Genomic DNA, 14,452 nt, shown 5'->3' with positions numbered 1-14,452 from the left:
CACTGAAGATCACTCTTGTTCATTTGGAGGGATTTTTTGTGCTCGCAGTTAAATTTAGAGACATTTCCATCATGGTGAGGAGAAAAAAAAAGAAGGGAAAAAGTAGGGAAAAAATGCAAACAAGTATGAGTTATGTATGCATATCTGGGCATGTATATATTATCATACATTTGCATGTTAAGGAAGCAGGAAGGTAACAGGCGGCTCATTTGTCTCTTCTTAAATAAAAATGCCCTCCGCAGGGAAGACGTTTCCACCGCTGCGGTGGCCAGTGATTTGGTTTTAGTTGTTTGGTGCGCTGTGCTGAAGGCCATACTGAGGTCCAGTGCTTTTGTCAGAATAAACTTAGTTGTAATGATCCGGTGGTGCAGCCTGGTCAGCAAATGCACACACACACACACACACACACAGTGTGCAGTAATGGTTACCATGGCTCCAGTTTTGGCGGCAGACCCACACCAGAAATAGTTGTTTGAGATTTGGAGTTGACCAAATAGCTGAACTATTTTAACGCTCGATTCTCAACAAAGCAAATGTTTGTTTTAGCATAAAAATTTTGATTTCACAGTAAACACATATTTCAATGTATTTTTTTTTTAATCTTGCAAAAAATGATGAGTATATCCATCGTCAAGATTCTTTTTCATTTGTATTTATTAATTTTTAAAGTACATCCCAAATGGCTAATGAGTCTGGCTGTTGTTTGCATTTTTTGACTGACCTTCATGGGCAACAGATATAATGCACGGCCAATGAACCGCTTTCAGTGAGAGTGACCCTGTCACCGCTCCAGAAGCCGTTCGGCATTCTTTTTCCGTTTTTTTTGAAGGACTAAAAATAATGGGAACAAGTAAAAATGAACACAACGCTATTTATCTGGAGCTATATTTGTCCGACACTGAACAGGACCTTTCTGCTCAACCCGTGGCATTGAGCGTGGGCCTCATGGATGCACTCAGCGCTGGGATGTAATGAAGAATTGGATTTCTGCAGCTGAAGTGGACGCTAATGAAAACTCATTACTCATAGTTTAGAGATGACCCTTATCCTAATAATAATGGGGAGACGGTAATGAAAGACCTTGATTAATTGTAATGGGGCCTCTCATGCAGAAAGAGCAGTGCCTCCCCCCCTCCCTCCACTCATCTGGGCTGGAGGCCTCTCTCCTCATCACACTCATCTCTCTGTGCCCCCCCTGGCCAGGGGAGGGGCCTGCCAGACTCTCATTGGCTGCTTGTGTTCATGGGGCTCCATAGGTGAACTGGCCTGGACTTGCTTCAGCGAGGCCACTGATGAATGCAACCATGTGTGGCCAGTGACTCGTTCGCTGGAGCCAATCGTACGGTTTTGCTGTCGTGAGCATATTGTTTCTGACTGGCTTGTGGGAGTCTGTTGCCGGGCGACTATTGCTCCTCCCATTATGGGGTTCACACAGTGGACAGCTACAGGTCTCAGGTACTCAGTGGGTTCACACAGTTTCTCTCTCTTACTGTGGAGCTGAGTACAGCTACAGGTCTCAGGTACTCAGTGAGTTCACACAGTTTCTCTCTCTTACTGTGGAGCTGAGTACAGCTACAGGTCTCAGGTACTCAGTGAGTTCACACAGTTTCTCTCTCTTACTGTGGAGCTGAGTACAGCTACAGGTCTCAGGTACTCAGGCTCCAGCGCCTGCTCTTGCATGGAACAAATGTCTTTTGGCTTTCAACACAGACTGGCTTGCAGAAGCCCTGTTTTCACGTTGGGTTGTAGCAGCCAAGCTTAAGCCAGTTTAATGAATGTCATTTGCACAGATGACCGTGCAGTAAGAACCCCTCACCTCCGGTTGCAGGCTGTTCAATCTTCAGTCAGCTCTCATTGAGCTGTACAGACTGCACACTCCTGGGGATATTAGCCACATCTGTTACGCTCCCTCCCTCCCTGTTAGCATTAATAGCTCCTTGCCGGCTTCATTAAGTGCTGCTTTGAGCAAAGCGTGCAGAATGTTTGTGCTGGATTCATGTTTTTTTCCCCGCCAGAATGACTCGTAGTTTGCGATCGAATGTGAATCTTACCTGTGTATGTGCGATACACGAGTGAACAGTTTTGTTAAATACGTGCGGTAGTTTTATTTTGCACCATGGCTTCAAATTGGCAGAATGAACATTTTTGTGAAAATGCCATAATTTTTTTATCAAGGCCATAGTCGAGACCAAGACCAAGGACGGCTGAGACGACTAAAGACCGAGACCAGAGCAATTTCATTCCAATTTGCGGCCAAGACCATAACATTTGTGTTTGTCAAATGGTAACACCGCGATGACCTTATAAAATGCAAATGGAAGCATTTCTAGTATATGTGTGAAATATATCTGCTATTCTTCTTACTGAATCAGATCCACGGCTTTTTGTTTCTGGGTAATCAGATGCGTTTCTGCCTTCCTCTACTTCCTTTGGGAAGATAAGGTGAAAATGTTACAGTAGGTTATTCATATTTTGATGTAAAACCAAATAGCATGCCTTTAAAATGTTGCCAGTCATACTTTAAAGCAAAGGAGGGCAAAATGAATAACCTAAATCTTACCAAGCTTAGCAATGGAACAGTATTGCTATTTGCTGAACATGCTTTGTCACCTCTTTGGACTTGTAGTGAGTGTAGCTTGGTAACAGTTTTTTTCCCCCCAATCATTTCTTTTTTTAAGCAGCATATTATGTAAACAGTTTTTTGATTGGAGCATGTACTGTACATTCTGCTGAAGAGCACTTTTCCCACAATCTCGCAATGATTTGGATTAAGCTTGTGGTTACATCAAGTTTACTTAATGGTAATATTAGTTGGATAGATTGAACTACCTAAAAAAGCTAAAATGAGCTCTATTTGTTGGTCCTTGAATAATAGGTTTTGAAAAAAAATATATATATACTTTTGTTCGTTTGTTGCCATATTTGTAGTTTTTTGTAAAGAAATTGTAATGTTATCCAATGATGTCCCAGCCTCCAAGGAACTACAAATATCATGGCAATTGTTCAGAGGGACACCAACATTGATCTACATATAATGTCCCACAGTACATGGTGTTTTGCTGGTTTAGATACCTTATATATTTACATGCTTGCATGTAAATATATATTTTTCAGTCTTGATCAGAATTAATGCAAGTCCATAAGCGCAAGCCTGAAAAGTTCTCCATGGTCAGAAAACCCTCCAAATGTGTTCTCTAACCTCATCACAAATGATAAGAAAAAACTCATTCATAGCTGGGGCTCTTTTTCGGTATTTGTGTGCATATTTATCAAGAGTGCAAATAATTATTGAGCTGTCTGTATGTTCTTGCTTAAGCCCTGAAACCTGTCTCCTGTCATTATGTAGGTGCACTGCAGAGGGTGAAAGACATCTCTTTGGTTTGAATACCTATGTCAGTGCTCTAGGAAGTGCAGAGCTGAAACATAAACAGGCCGTGCTATTTGTAAGCCCAGATTAAATTCCTTTTTGAATTCTTAAAATTTAACAGCAGCTTCATAAGGTGAGCAGTCTCTGGAAACGTTGACTTCAACAGCTACTGTATCCACAGAAAGGCCTGGAAGTATTTAGCTTGTTTAGGCATGGTCTCGAGGAGCATTGTTAAGCACCTTACATCAGCTTTTTAAGATGAATAGAGTTGGTGTGCAAGCATGGCTTACTCCACATCCTCTGTTATGGTTTCATTAAGGAGAATAATTTCATGGCACTAGACTGCGGAACTTTGTCAGCATGGAAGATACCGCACAGAGAGGCCTAACCCTGTTCCCCACATTGCCCCCCCCGCCCCCCCCAAGCATAATGCTGAACTAAACACCCACGCACACATGTGCACGCACGTACACGTACACACACACACACACACGCATGTTCATGCACGCACACATGCACACGGATGCACACACACGCAGGCATTACACAGGTGCACACACACAGGCATTACACACGTGCACACACACACACACACACACACACACACGCACACAATCACAGGCATGATAGGTGCACATATGCAATCACATGCACAGTCACAAACACACATTCACACACACACACACACACACACACACACAGACACACACACACAGACACACACACACAGACACACACACACAGACACACACACACACACACACACACACACAGACACACACACACAGACACACACACACACACACACACACACACACACACGCACACAATCACAGGCATGATAGGTGCACATATGCAATCACATGCACAGTCACAAACACACATTCACACACACACACACACACACACACACAGACACACACACACAGACACACACACACACACACACACACGCACACACACCCACACACACACGCAGTTATGTAGATACAGCAGTTGTTAGTCGGTGCAGTAATCTGTGCGCCCAACCTTAAGAGCCAATCAGATGTGAAGCTTGTGCTGCTATATTTAGCCTCAAAGCTTGGGAGGGATGAACAGGTTTTTTCTTTTTTTTGCACTGATGACAAGGGTAAAGGATCTTGCTAATTATGTGTTCCAAAATGCATCCTTCAGGTTTAATTGTACCCCAGGTGATTGATCCAAACCTGCAGAGAGCGAGAGAGCGAGAGAGCGAGAGGGAGTGCGCTCACCGTGTTGATGGACTCTGATTGTGTTGAAATACCAGTTGGGCTCTGATTGGTTTGGGCCCCCTACGCATTTTCTTTTTTAAACAAGAAGCAATTAGCTCCTCCACAGTTCCACAACAGACAGGCTGGGGAGTTTCTGATCTTCAGAGCATAGGTATTTCGGGAGCAAACGGCACAATTAAAAGTTAGCCGGGCGCCGTTATGCGAACGTCGAGAGCGGCTCCCTCAGCGCGCTTCCGTTTGGCCGCTCCAGGTGTGCTCCGGCCCCTGTGCATTGTGGGTAGGTGGAGAGGCCAGTGTGTGGACTGCCCTCTGATTCCTGTCCTGAGGAGATTTCCACCTCTAAAGAGATTGGAGTGGGTTAATCCCCTGCTATTTCTGGGTGTCCGTTTCGGCTTTACCGCCAGGCAGAGCGGCGTCGTTCCACAGCGGGTGCCTTTCTGGCGCTTGTGTTCCTCTTCACCCCAACTTGGCCCCATTTTCACTGGCAACAATAAGAATATTGACAAATATATACAAATGCAGTCAAAACACTCGTATTTTGGTTAAATGGACAGTGCTGTTGTCACCCTGTTGTATGGTGATCACTGTGTTACCTAGAGAGCTTAGGAGCTACTGGGCTTTGAAAATCCGGTGAAGAAGCGCGTCCAACCAGCCAGTGCTATTTTTAAAACCTGATGCAGTGGTCTTGACAGGTGGTTCTTCATAGGAACTGTTTGGCAGGTGCCTTGAAGGGTGGGGGAAAAAAAATTATTTGGTGTGACTGCCGATTAGCATTGCCATTCTCAGTCTGTCTGGAGCTTAATAAAGGCGATTGTTCTGGTAGAAGTGGTGCTGAGTGAAACATGGTCCAAGTGCCCTGGTCTGTTCCCCCACGTCTGTACATCTGTCATTGGTGACCACCAGCTGTGGGACTCCCTGGCTTGCGCATAAGAACTCTGTTTATGACACACTAAGTACTTATGTTGCGTAAAATGAACGTAAGACGGAAGGCATGTGAGAGATCAGCCACTCTTATTCCTCCGTTTGTGTGTGTGGGGGTGAGCTCAGCATGACCAGCGTCTGAGGTAACTGTTACTCATGCAGTGAAAGCCTGGTGACTGGATTTACTCGTACGTTATATGAGTGTAGTTTACTCGTACGTTATATTATTTTATATTATTATTCTTATTGGCATTTGGCAGACGCTCTTATCCAGAGCAACGTACAGTTGATTAGACTAAGCAGGAGACAATCCTCCCCTGGAGCAATGCAGGGTTAAGGGCCTTGCTCAAGGACCCAACGGCTGTGCGGATCTTGCACTGTCAAATAAGCTGCTGTATGTTATATTGCAGTGTAGTTTACTGTAAGTTATATTACTGAAGTTTACTGTGTTATATGAGTGTAGTTTTCTGTAGGTTATATGACAGTGTAGTTTACTGTACATTATATGACAGTATAGTTTACTTGTATGTTATATGACTGTATAGTTTACTGTACATTATATGGCAGTGTAGTTTACTTGTATGTTATATGACTGTATAGTTTACTGTACATTATATGGCAGTGTAGTTTACTTGTATGTTATATGACTGTATAGTTTACTGTACATTATATGACAGTGTAGTTTACTTGTATGTTATATGACAGTATAGTTTACTGTACATTATATGGCAGTGTAGTTTACTTGTATGTTATATGGCAGTATAGTTTATTCACCATTTTACTCGGATACGCGCATTCCTCCCGACGCTCTGTGCACTGAACCGGGCCTTGCTGAGTTTAAGGGTGCTTTTGTCACGGTTAGATAAGGCTGCCCATGGCTTCCTGTGCTGTCCTGAAGCCAGAGGGGCTGGTCTGAGTCACAGCTGCAGGAGGGAGAGTTCGGGAGACCTCAGGAAGCAGAGACACTGCAAGCCTTTCATCTCCCGTGTCTCAGGCTCTCCGCCTGTTTTCCACAGAAGGGTAGAGCTCTTCCACAGCCTGCGTGTGCCGCCCTGCCGGACTCCCTCCCAGCACAGTCACGCCGGCACAGCACTCACCAGGGCTCTCCGCTATCATCATTTATCATAAGATATCGTAACTTTCGAAAGTGCTGTAGAGAGCAGCGGGCGTTTCACCATTAAACAAGCACCTTTCCCTCACGTCATCTCCCCTGCAAGCTGGAGTCAAAAATGTACCGCCCTTGATAAGCCAAAGTCCTGACTCACTGGTCGTTAAAGATCCCTTGGCCCCCATTGAAAAGGGTGGTGTCCTGGTAAAGTTGCCACAGTGACTGGCACACCTGGTCAGTGCCCTCTACAGTTGTTCAGCTTTAGCTACACTTTTCCTGGCATCCCTTACTCGCCTCTACGTGTCACCATTAAAAAAAGATTAACTTTCCAGTAAAGGAAGACATTATATTCTGTGTGTGTGTGTGTGTGTGTGTGTGTGTGTGTGTGTGTCTTGTTCGTCTTGGTTTGTTATTGCGCGGTTGTGTACTCTCTCATTGCCATAATTAGCCAGTGAGTCATGTCACTCTTGTTTTGTTTTTTTTATCTGCAGCCTCAGACAACAGCCAGCGGTTTCAGGAAACATGTTTTGCTTTCGCGTTAACGCCTCAGCAGGTCCAGCAGATCAGCAGCTCCATGTGAGTGTTCCCGCTTCCTCAGCAGAGGGAGGGTGGGGTCTCTGTCCCTCCTGCAGAGGACGGTGTCTGGGGCCCTGCCATACGTGGGCCGATTTCGTAGAGCTTGTTAAATGGACGATTCAGACAAATTGCACTGAAAATAGCGTGTTTTGTGGATGAATGCAGTAGCTGGGTGGGAGTGGCTCTCTCGGTGGGCAGCGGTGTGAGCCGTTCCCTGGCGGAGGCAGCGGTTGGTGGTACGCTGACCTGGAATGGCTCGGCCTGCTTCACATTGAGAGCGCCGCTTCCATCCGGTTACGGCAGGGGGCGCTGTCGTGCCCCTGTGGAGCCCGTCGTTCTCTCCTGACTGACACTCCTGACCTCTCTCCACAGGGACATCTCTGGGACCAAATGTGACTTTACTGTTCAAGTCCAGCTAAGGTACAGTGCGCTTCCAGTCTACCGCTAGCGCAGGCCAGCACGCTGGGCTCTGTTATCCGTCCCGTGCCTCTGAATGCATGCTGGGCTGTCGTCTCCTGTCCCTCTGGCTGCACGCTTTGTTGAATAGATGTGTTGTTTTTTTACAATCTGCATAAACTCCTGGAACGTTTGTACTTTAACCTCTGTTTGAAATCTCACAGTCTTGTTTACAGCCTCCAGCCTTTGTTCAGCATCCCACTGGGATGGCAACACACAGCTCTCTCTCTCTCTCTCTCTCTCTCTCTCTCTCCCTCCCTCTCCCTCTCCCTCTCCCTCTCCCTCTCCCTCTCCCTCTCCCTCTCCCTCTCTCTCTCTCTCTCTCTCTCTCTCTCTCTCTCTCACACACACACACACACACACAGCTTTAAGCGATTGTATGTCTGTACAGTCTGTGGCGAGCCACAGTCCCATCGGCCCGTCTCAGTTCTCCAGAGTTTTGCAGAAAGACGACCGCACTCCACCTTTCTCTCTCTCTCTCTCTCTCCCTCCAGATTTTGTTTATCAGAAACGAGCTGCCCTCAGGAAGACCACTTCCCGCCAAACTTATGCGTTAAAGTAAACGCCAAGCCCTGCAACCTCCCGGTGAGTAGGTTTTGTGCCAGGCCCATGTTCACTCTGTTTAAACTAGCTTTGCTGGAAATGTCTGCATGCATTTCTGGACCTATAAACTTCTTGAATAAAGAGGCATTTAAGAAAGACAGTTGAAGTGGTACTTTGGCACTGAAGTTGTATAGGTACTAGGCATAGTCTGTTCCGAAATGAGGAAATACCATAGGTCATTGTCAGTCATGTGACCACTGTGTCCGTCTGCTCTCTCTTAGGGATATCTTCCACCAACCAAAAACGGTGTTGAACCAAAGCGACCCAGCCGGCCCATCAACATTACCTCACTGGTCAGATTGTCCACCACAGTCCCCAACACCATCGTGGTGTCATGGACGTCTGAAATCGGAAGGGTAAGGGCGGAAAGCTGGATGCCTCACAGCTATGCAGTGGTGGCCAGGGGTCACAATCGATAGTTCTGAAATGGGAGTAAAGATCCTGGTATACCAGATATTCCAATTTGCACCAATCTTTTTAATTGGCTTCCAGTGTTGCTGAAAAGCCTTTGCTGTGGACTGCTTCTTTCATTCCAGTGCCTTTTCTCTATTGGTGTAACATTCTTCCTTATCGAGGCCACTCTGTGCAGATTGCACATGCAGAGTGAATGTTGTATATTTAACAGTGGTCGCGCTAGCACCTGGAATGACGTGTCTTTGGAATGCAGAGCGTACCAAAAATCGGTGTTTTAGACAAATTCACTTGCATTCTGAAAAGTTAGTTTTTTATATAATATGCCAAAAGGCTAATAATGTTAAAAACTCTTGGAACAATTCCTGTTTTAATTTATTTTCATTTGTGAGCAAGCTAGGTAGAGCGTGACATCTAGTTTTTTAACTTTTCGTTCAAGTTAAGGGCTTTCTCTTTAAATCTTGCAATACTACCAACGACTGTGTAAATATTATGATCAATAAACAACACCAATGTCAGACATGGAAAGACAATTGGCTCGAAAAAACGGGAGCAACTATTTTGTTGTGGTTCAAGTCTGGGTCATTGCCTGTTGTAATCTTAAAAAAAAAAAAAGTTTAAAAAAGACCTTGGAACATCTGCATTTAAATAGAATGCAGTCTATTTTTTTTCTGTATTTTGTCTCTTCTTCTTTTTTTCCTATGTTAACGTGACCTCTGTTTTATTGAAGTAATTCAGGCCAAGCACCAGCTTAATGCTGCACCAGTAGCTCAGCCTGTAAGATCACCATCTGGTTTCGAGCGCAATCTCTGTCAGCCAAAGCCTGTAACTTTCTGCACGCACACATGAACTGTGACTGCACTCATTCACACTCGAACGAGAGCAAACATGCACATCTTCACACAAACACCCACTCGCACTCAACAACAAAATGGGGATTTGTGAGAAGAAGCTGATCCCACAGGTGTGCCCTGATTCTAGCTGCCTCGTTCTGTTGGGCTGTCTCTCACGCCTCGTCCGTCTTCAGGAACGAAAGCAGGGACCCTGGGCTGCCTTGTTAGTCTTCACTGGTACACGTGTCTTAGCTCAGTCTGGGCATACCTGTGCTAAAATGTCTACCTGTTGCGGTCTCCCCACATCAAAACCCAGACTGGCAGTTGTGTAAACTGCCCGCAGCAACCCGTTTCTCAGCCTTTCCGAGCTGTCACCACTGCGTGTTTGCGCCAGGTGTGAGCAGTGCAGCTGTTCTCGTGTGAACTGTAAAGCCACAGCGAGGCTTTAACACGCTGCTGCGTCTCCCTCCGTCTCTCAGAGTTACTCCATGGCCGTGTACCTGGTGAAACAGCAGACCTCCACAGTGTTGTTGCAGAGACTACGGTCGAAAGGCATCCGGAACCCTGACCACTCCAGAGCCCTCAGTAAGTGTGGGGGTGAGAGTGTGTGAGAGAGAGAGTGTGAGAGAGAGAGAGAGTGTGTGAGAGAGAGTGTGTGAGAGAGAGTGTGTGAGAGAGAGTGTGAGAGAAGGTGTGAGAGAAGGTGTGAGAGAGTGAGAGAGTGAGAGAGTGAGAGTGTGTGAGAGTGAGAGTGTGTGAGAGTGTGTGTGAGAGAGAGTGTGTGTGAGAGAGTGTGTGTGAGAGAGTGTGTGTGAGAGAGAGTGTGTGAGAGTGTGTGAGAGTGTGTGAGAGTGTGTGTGAGAGCCTTGGAGCGGAAGTAGGATAAGACTCAGCATCATGAATTGCATACCTCTGTATGTTTTGTACTGGGACAGGAAGTATAACCCACAGCTCAGACGCTGTGTAAGTACACCTCCCCCTCCTCGGAGAAGGAGCCGGGGGACGAGGAGCGGGCGGTGGGGGGGGGGGCTTAGAGACGACGCTCCCAGTGTTTGAATCTCGTCCCGGGGGGGGCACGCCGGAGGTCACGGCCTCGACATCCCTCAGAGTGTAGCAGGCTAACAGGCTTTTCCGTGTTTGCGTCCCTCCCCCCCTTCTCTCCGCAGTCAAAGAGAAGCTGACGGCCGACCCCGACAGCGAAATCGCCACCACCAGCCTGCGCGTGTCCCTGCTGTGCCCGGTACGCAGAGCGCCCCGCCCCGCCCCGCCCCGCCCCGCCGCGCAGCTGGCCCGTCTCCGCTGTCCCTGCCTCAGGAGCTCCTCTTTAACCCAGCGCAGATCCTGCATTCTTCCCCAGTGACGCACACGCATAACTAACGCCACAACCGCACGCTCCGTGCAGCTCCTCTCCGGAGAAAATGAGCCCGCGCGTTTTATTAGCTCCCCTTGTTCAAAGCCAGTTTCAATCTGTCGAATGCACTGTTTAATCTTAAGTGCTGTCATGTGTGGAAGTTGAATTGTTTCAAGGTGCCAGTAAGCCAAGACATTTTTGGCTTATTTTTTAACAGAACAAATATGTGTGTTTTATGTGTGTTTTATCTATGCGTTGTATGTTGTCCATGTTTCTGTACTGAGAGGGCTTCAGTGGTTAATATGGACTGACAGGGAGAGGGTGCCTGTGGTTGAAGCAGTTTAAATGTGATTTTTATCACAAAGTCTACTGACCAGAACGCAATGAAGCCCTCAATCCTTCCGACTGGAGGTTTCCTTGCAATTCCATGGCACCTAAATTCTGCCCCCGTGTCTCGGCCTCAAAGTGCTCCTTGATTGGTTTAATAGAGGGCCTGGCGTCTGTCTCCATTACCCAGCAGCCAGGGTGCTTGTTTTTGGGAGCCGGGCACTTTTGCATTGCGCAAGTCCGCCCAGGTTTTAGGATGGAGGAGAAGCGCTCGTTAGCTATTTTTGTACTTATGGCGTGTGGGTGTGGCGGACGCTGATCCTACAGCTTGGCAGGCTGAATTGCAGCCCTGGTAAATGGCGGCTTCAGCGGTGGGTAATGACGGGGGCGCTGACCCCTGTTTGTGTGGCAGCTGGGGAAGATGCGGCTGATGATCCCGTGCCGGGCCATCACCTGCTCGCACCTGCAGTGCTTCGACGCCACGCTCTACATCCAGATGAACGAGAAGAAGCCCACCTGGGTGTGTCCCGTCTGCGACAAGAAGGCCCCCTACGAGCACCTCATCATCGACGGGTGAGCCCCCCCACCCGCCCCCCCACCCGGCTAGGGACCCACGCAAAGCCCCACCCTGTCTGGAGAGCTGCTATGGCAACTTGTGTAAGCTCCACCTCGTCTGGAGTTGCCATGACAGCCCGCGCAAGCCCAGACAAGCCGGGTGAAGTCACTGTGCCGGAATTTATGCCTCTTATCTCGCGTAGGCCCTGTGTTTAAGGGGGTTCTGCTTCACTGTTTGTGTTAGTTAATATTTAATTTGGGATTTGTTCGTGGGTGGGGGTCAAACGCAGGGCAGGGTCTGTCCCCTGGCTGCTCCAACGGTTTCCTCTTTTCCCTCTTTTTTTTGCCCGTTTTCTTACTCTTTGTCTCTCTCTCTCTCTCTCTCTCCCCCCCTCTCCCTCCCTTACTCACCCTCCCTCATTCTCTCTCTCGCTCTCCCTCCCTCCCTCCCTTCCTGGAGCAGGCTGTTCATGGAGATTCTGAACAGCTGTGTGGACTGTGATGAGATCCAGTTTAAGGAGGACGGGAGCTGGGCCCCCATGAGGTGGAAAAAGGAAGTGCAGGAGGTTTCTGCCTCGTATAATGGCCTTGACGGTGGGTGCAGAGCGTGGGAATTAAACTACAGTGGTGTGCGTGTGTGCTGCTGTCAGGTTTTATACAGTGCAAAGAAAAAGCATAATTGGACAGTAGCGGGTGTATGACCTTTTCGCACTTCGTACTTGTGTTTGGTTTGCACTTTGTTGTACATCGCTCTGGATAAGAGCGTCTGCTAAATGCCATGTCATGTAATGTAATGATGTGATGTGCTTGTGTATGATGTGTGTGGTGTGTAGTGTGTGTGTATAGTGTGCTGTGCTGGTGTATGATGTGTATGATGTGTATAATGTGCTGGTGTATGATGTGTATAATGTGCTGGTGTATGATGTGTATGATGTGTATAATGTGCTGGTGTATGATGTGTATGATGTGTATGATATGCTGGTGTATGATGTGTATGATGTGTATGATGTGCTGGTGTATGATGTGTATGATGTGTATAATGTGCTGGTGTATGATGTGTATAATGTGCTGGTGTATGATGTGTATGATGTGTATGATGTGTATGATGTGTATGATGTGCTGGTGTATGATGTGTATGATGTGCTGGTGTATGATGTGTATGATGTGTATGATATGTATGATGTGTATGATGTGTGTGATGTGCTGGTGTATGATGTGTATGATGTGTATAATGTGCTGGTGTATGATGTGTATGATGTGTATAATGTGCTCGTGTATGATGTGTATGATGTGTATAATGTGTATGATGTGTATAATGTGCTGGTGTATGATGTGTATGATGTGCTGGTGTATGATGTGTATGATGTGTATGATGTGCTGGTGTATGATGTGCTAGTGTATGATGTGTATGATGTGTATAATGTGCTGGTGTATGATGTGTATGATGTGCTGGTGTATGATGTGTGTGTATAGTGTGCTGTGTTGGTGTATGATGTGTATGATGTGCTGGTGTATGATGTGTGTGTATAATGTGCTGAGCTGGTGTATGATGTGCTGGTGTATGATGTGTATGATGTGCTGGTGTATGATGTGTGTAGTGTGCTGGTGTATGATGTGTATGATGTGTATGATGTGCTGGTGTATGATGTGTATGATGTGCTGGTGTATGATGTGTATGATGTGTATGATGTGCTGGTGTATGATGTGTATAATGTGCTGGTGTATGATGTGTATAATGTGTATGATGTTGCGCTGCAGGGGCGTGTCGGACAGCGGCGCCGGAGCAGAGGAACAGCTCGTCTCACAGCAGTAACAGTAAGAAGGTGGAGGTGATCGACCTGACGCTCGACAGCTCCTCGGAGGAGGAGGACGACGACCAGCCGCCCCCCAAGAGGACCTGTCCCTCCCTGTCCCCTGCCTCGCCGCCCGTCAACAAGGGGTGAGCCCCGGACCCGCAGCCTGCCCTGCGCCCATCTCACATTCGTGTCCGATGATGGAGACCAGCAGTCGCACTTCACTGGAAACGCATGGCGACCTGCTCCTGATGTGCTAAGATCTTTAGCACGTGCAAAGCCTTTCACCACATACAAAACCAATAACATGTGCTTAAAGGTCCTAATAAATCAGGGCCACTAGCATTTTGTGTTACTTTCCAAGCAGTAAAAATGACATTTATTGAAACCCTAAGACGGTTTCAGATGTAGCAGAAGACCTTTTATCTGTCGACTCTTTTGCCCTTATCTCGTGCTACACCATGATAATGAGCTTTACTCTTCATGTTCCTCCTCTCCTCTCTCCGCTCACGTTTCTCCTTTTAAGTTGTGGTCTTTCTCCTCTCTCCATCTGCAGGGTGTTGAATCTCCACCCTCAAGCGTCACCAGTGTCCCGGACCCCCAGCATGCCCCCCGTCGACACCAACTACATCCCCCCACCGCCCCCCCTCATTCAGGACTACCGTCACTACTACCACACGCCCAACGACCTGTCGGGTACGATCCCCGCTCACTGTCCCATACACACACGCACACACGTACACACACACACACACACACACGTACACACACACCCACGTACACACACACCCACACACACACACGTACACACACGTGCACACACACGTGCACACACACGTACACACGTACACACACGCACACACACACACGCACACACACGCACACACACACACACACACCT

General features: G+C 47.3%; 1 protein-coding gene across 5 annotated transcripts in view; it reads left to right on the top strand.

Annotated features, from left to right (window-relative positions):
- Positions 1–14,452, top strand: part of pias1b (protein inhibitor of activated STAT, 1b) — a 43,992-nt gene that overhangs the window by 23,199 nt on the left and 6,341 nt on the right. For all 5 annotated transcript variants that reach the window (XM_061221862.1, XM_061221861.1, XM_061221860.1 and 2 more), the window contains 10 exons: positions 7,138–7,222; positions 7,595–7,642; positions 8,173–8,263; positions 8,503–8,637; positions 10,005–10,110; positions 10,692–10,765; positions 11,616–11,776; positions 12,222–12,352; positions 13,517–13,697; positions 14,108–14,247. In XM_061221862.1, coding sequence (XP_061077846.1) covers positions 7,138–7,222; positions 7,595–7,642; positions 8,173–8,263; positions 8,503–8,637; positions 10,005–10,110; positions 10,692–10,765; positions 11,616–11,776; positions 12,222–12,352; positions 13,517–13,697; positions 14,108–14,247 — 1,152 coding nt within the window. The remainder of the gene's footprint in view (positions 1–7,137; positions 7,223–7,594; positions 7,643–8,172; positions 8,264–8,502; positions 8,638–10,004; positions 10,111–10,691; positions 10,766–11,615; positions 11,777–12,221; positions 12,353–13,516; positions 13,698–14,107; positions 14,248–14,452) is intronic.

The sequence above is a fragment of the Conger conger genome, chromosome 15 (genome assembly GCF_963514075.1).
Source record: "Conger conger chromosome 15, fConCon1.1, whole genome shotgun sequence".
Lineage (NCBI taxonomy): Eukaryota > Metazoa > Chordata > Actinopteri > Anguilliformes > Congridae > Conger > Conger conger.
Note: the sequence above shows the minus strand (reverse complement) of the source record. Positions and strands in the feature narration are given on the sequence as shown.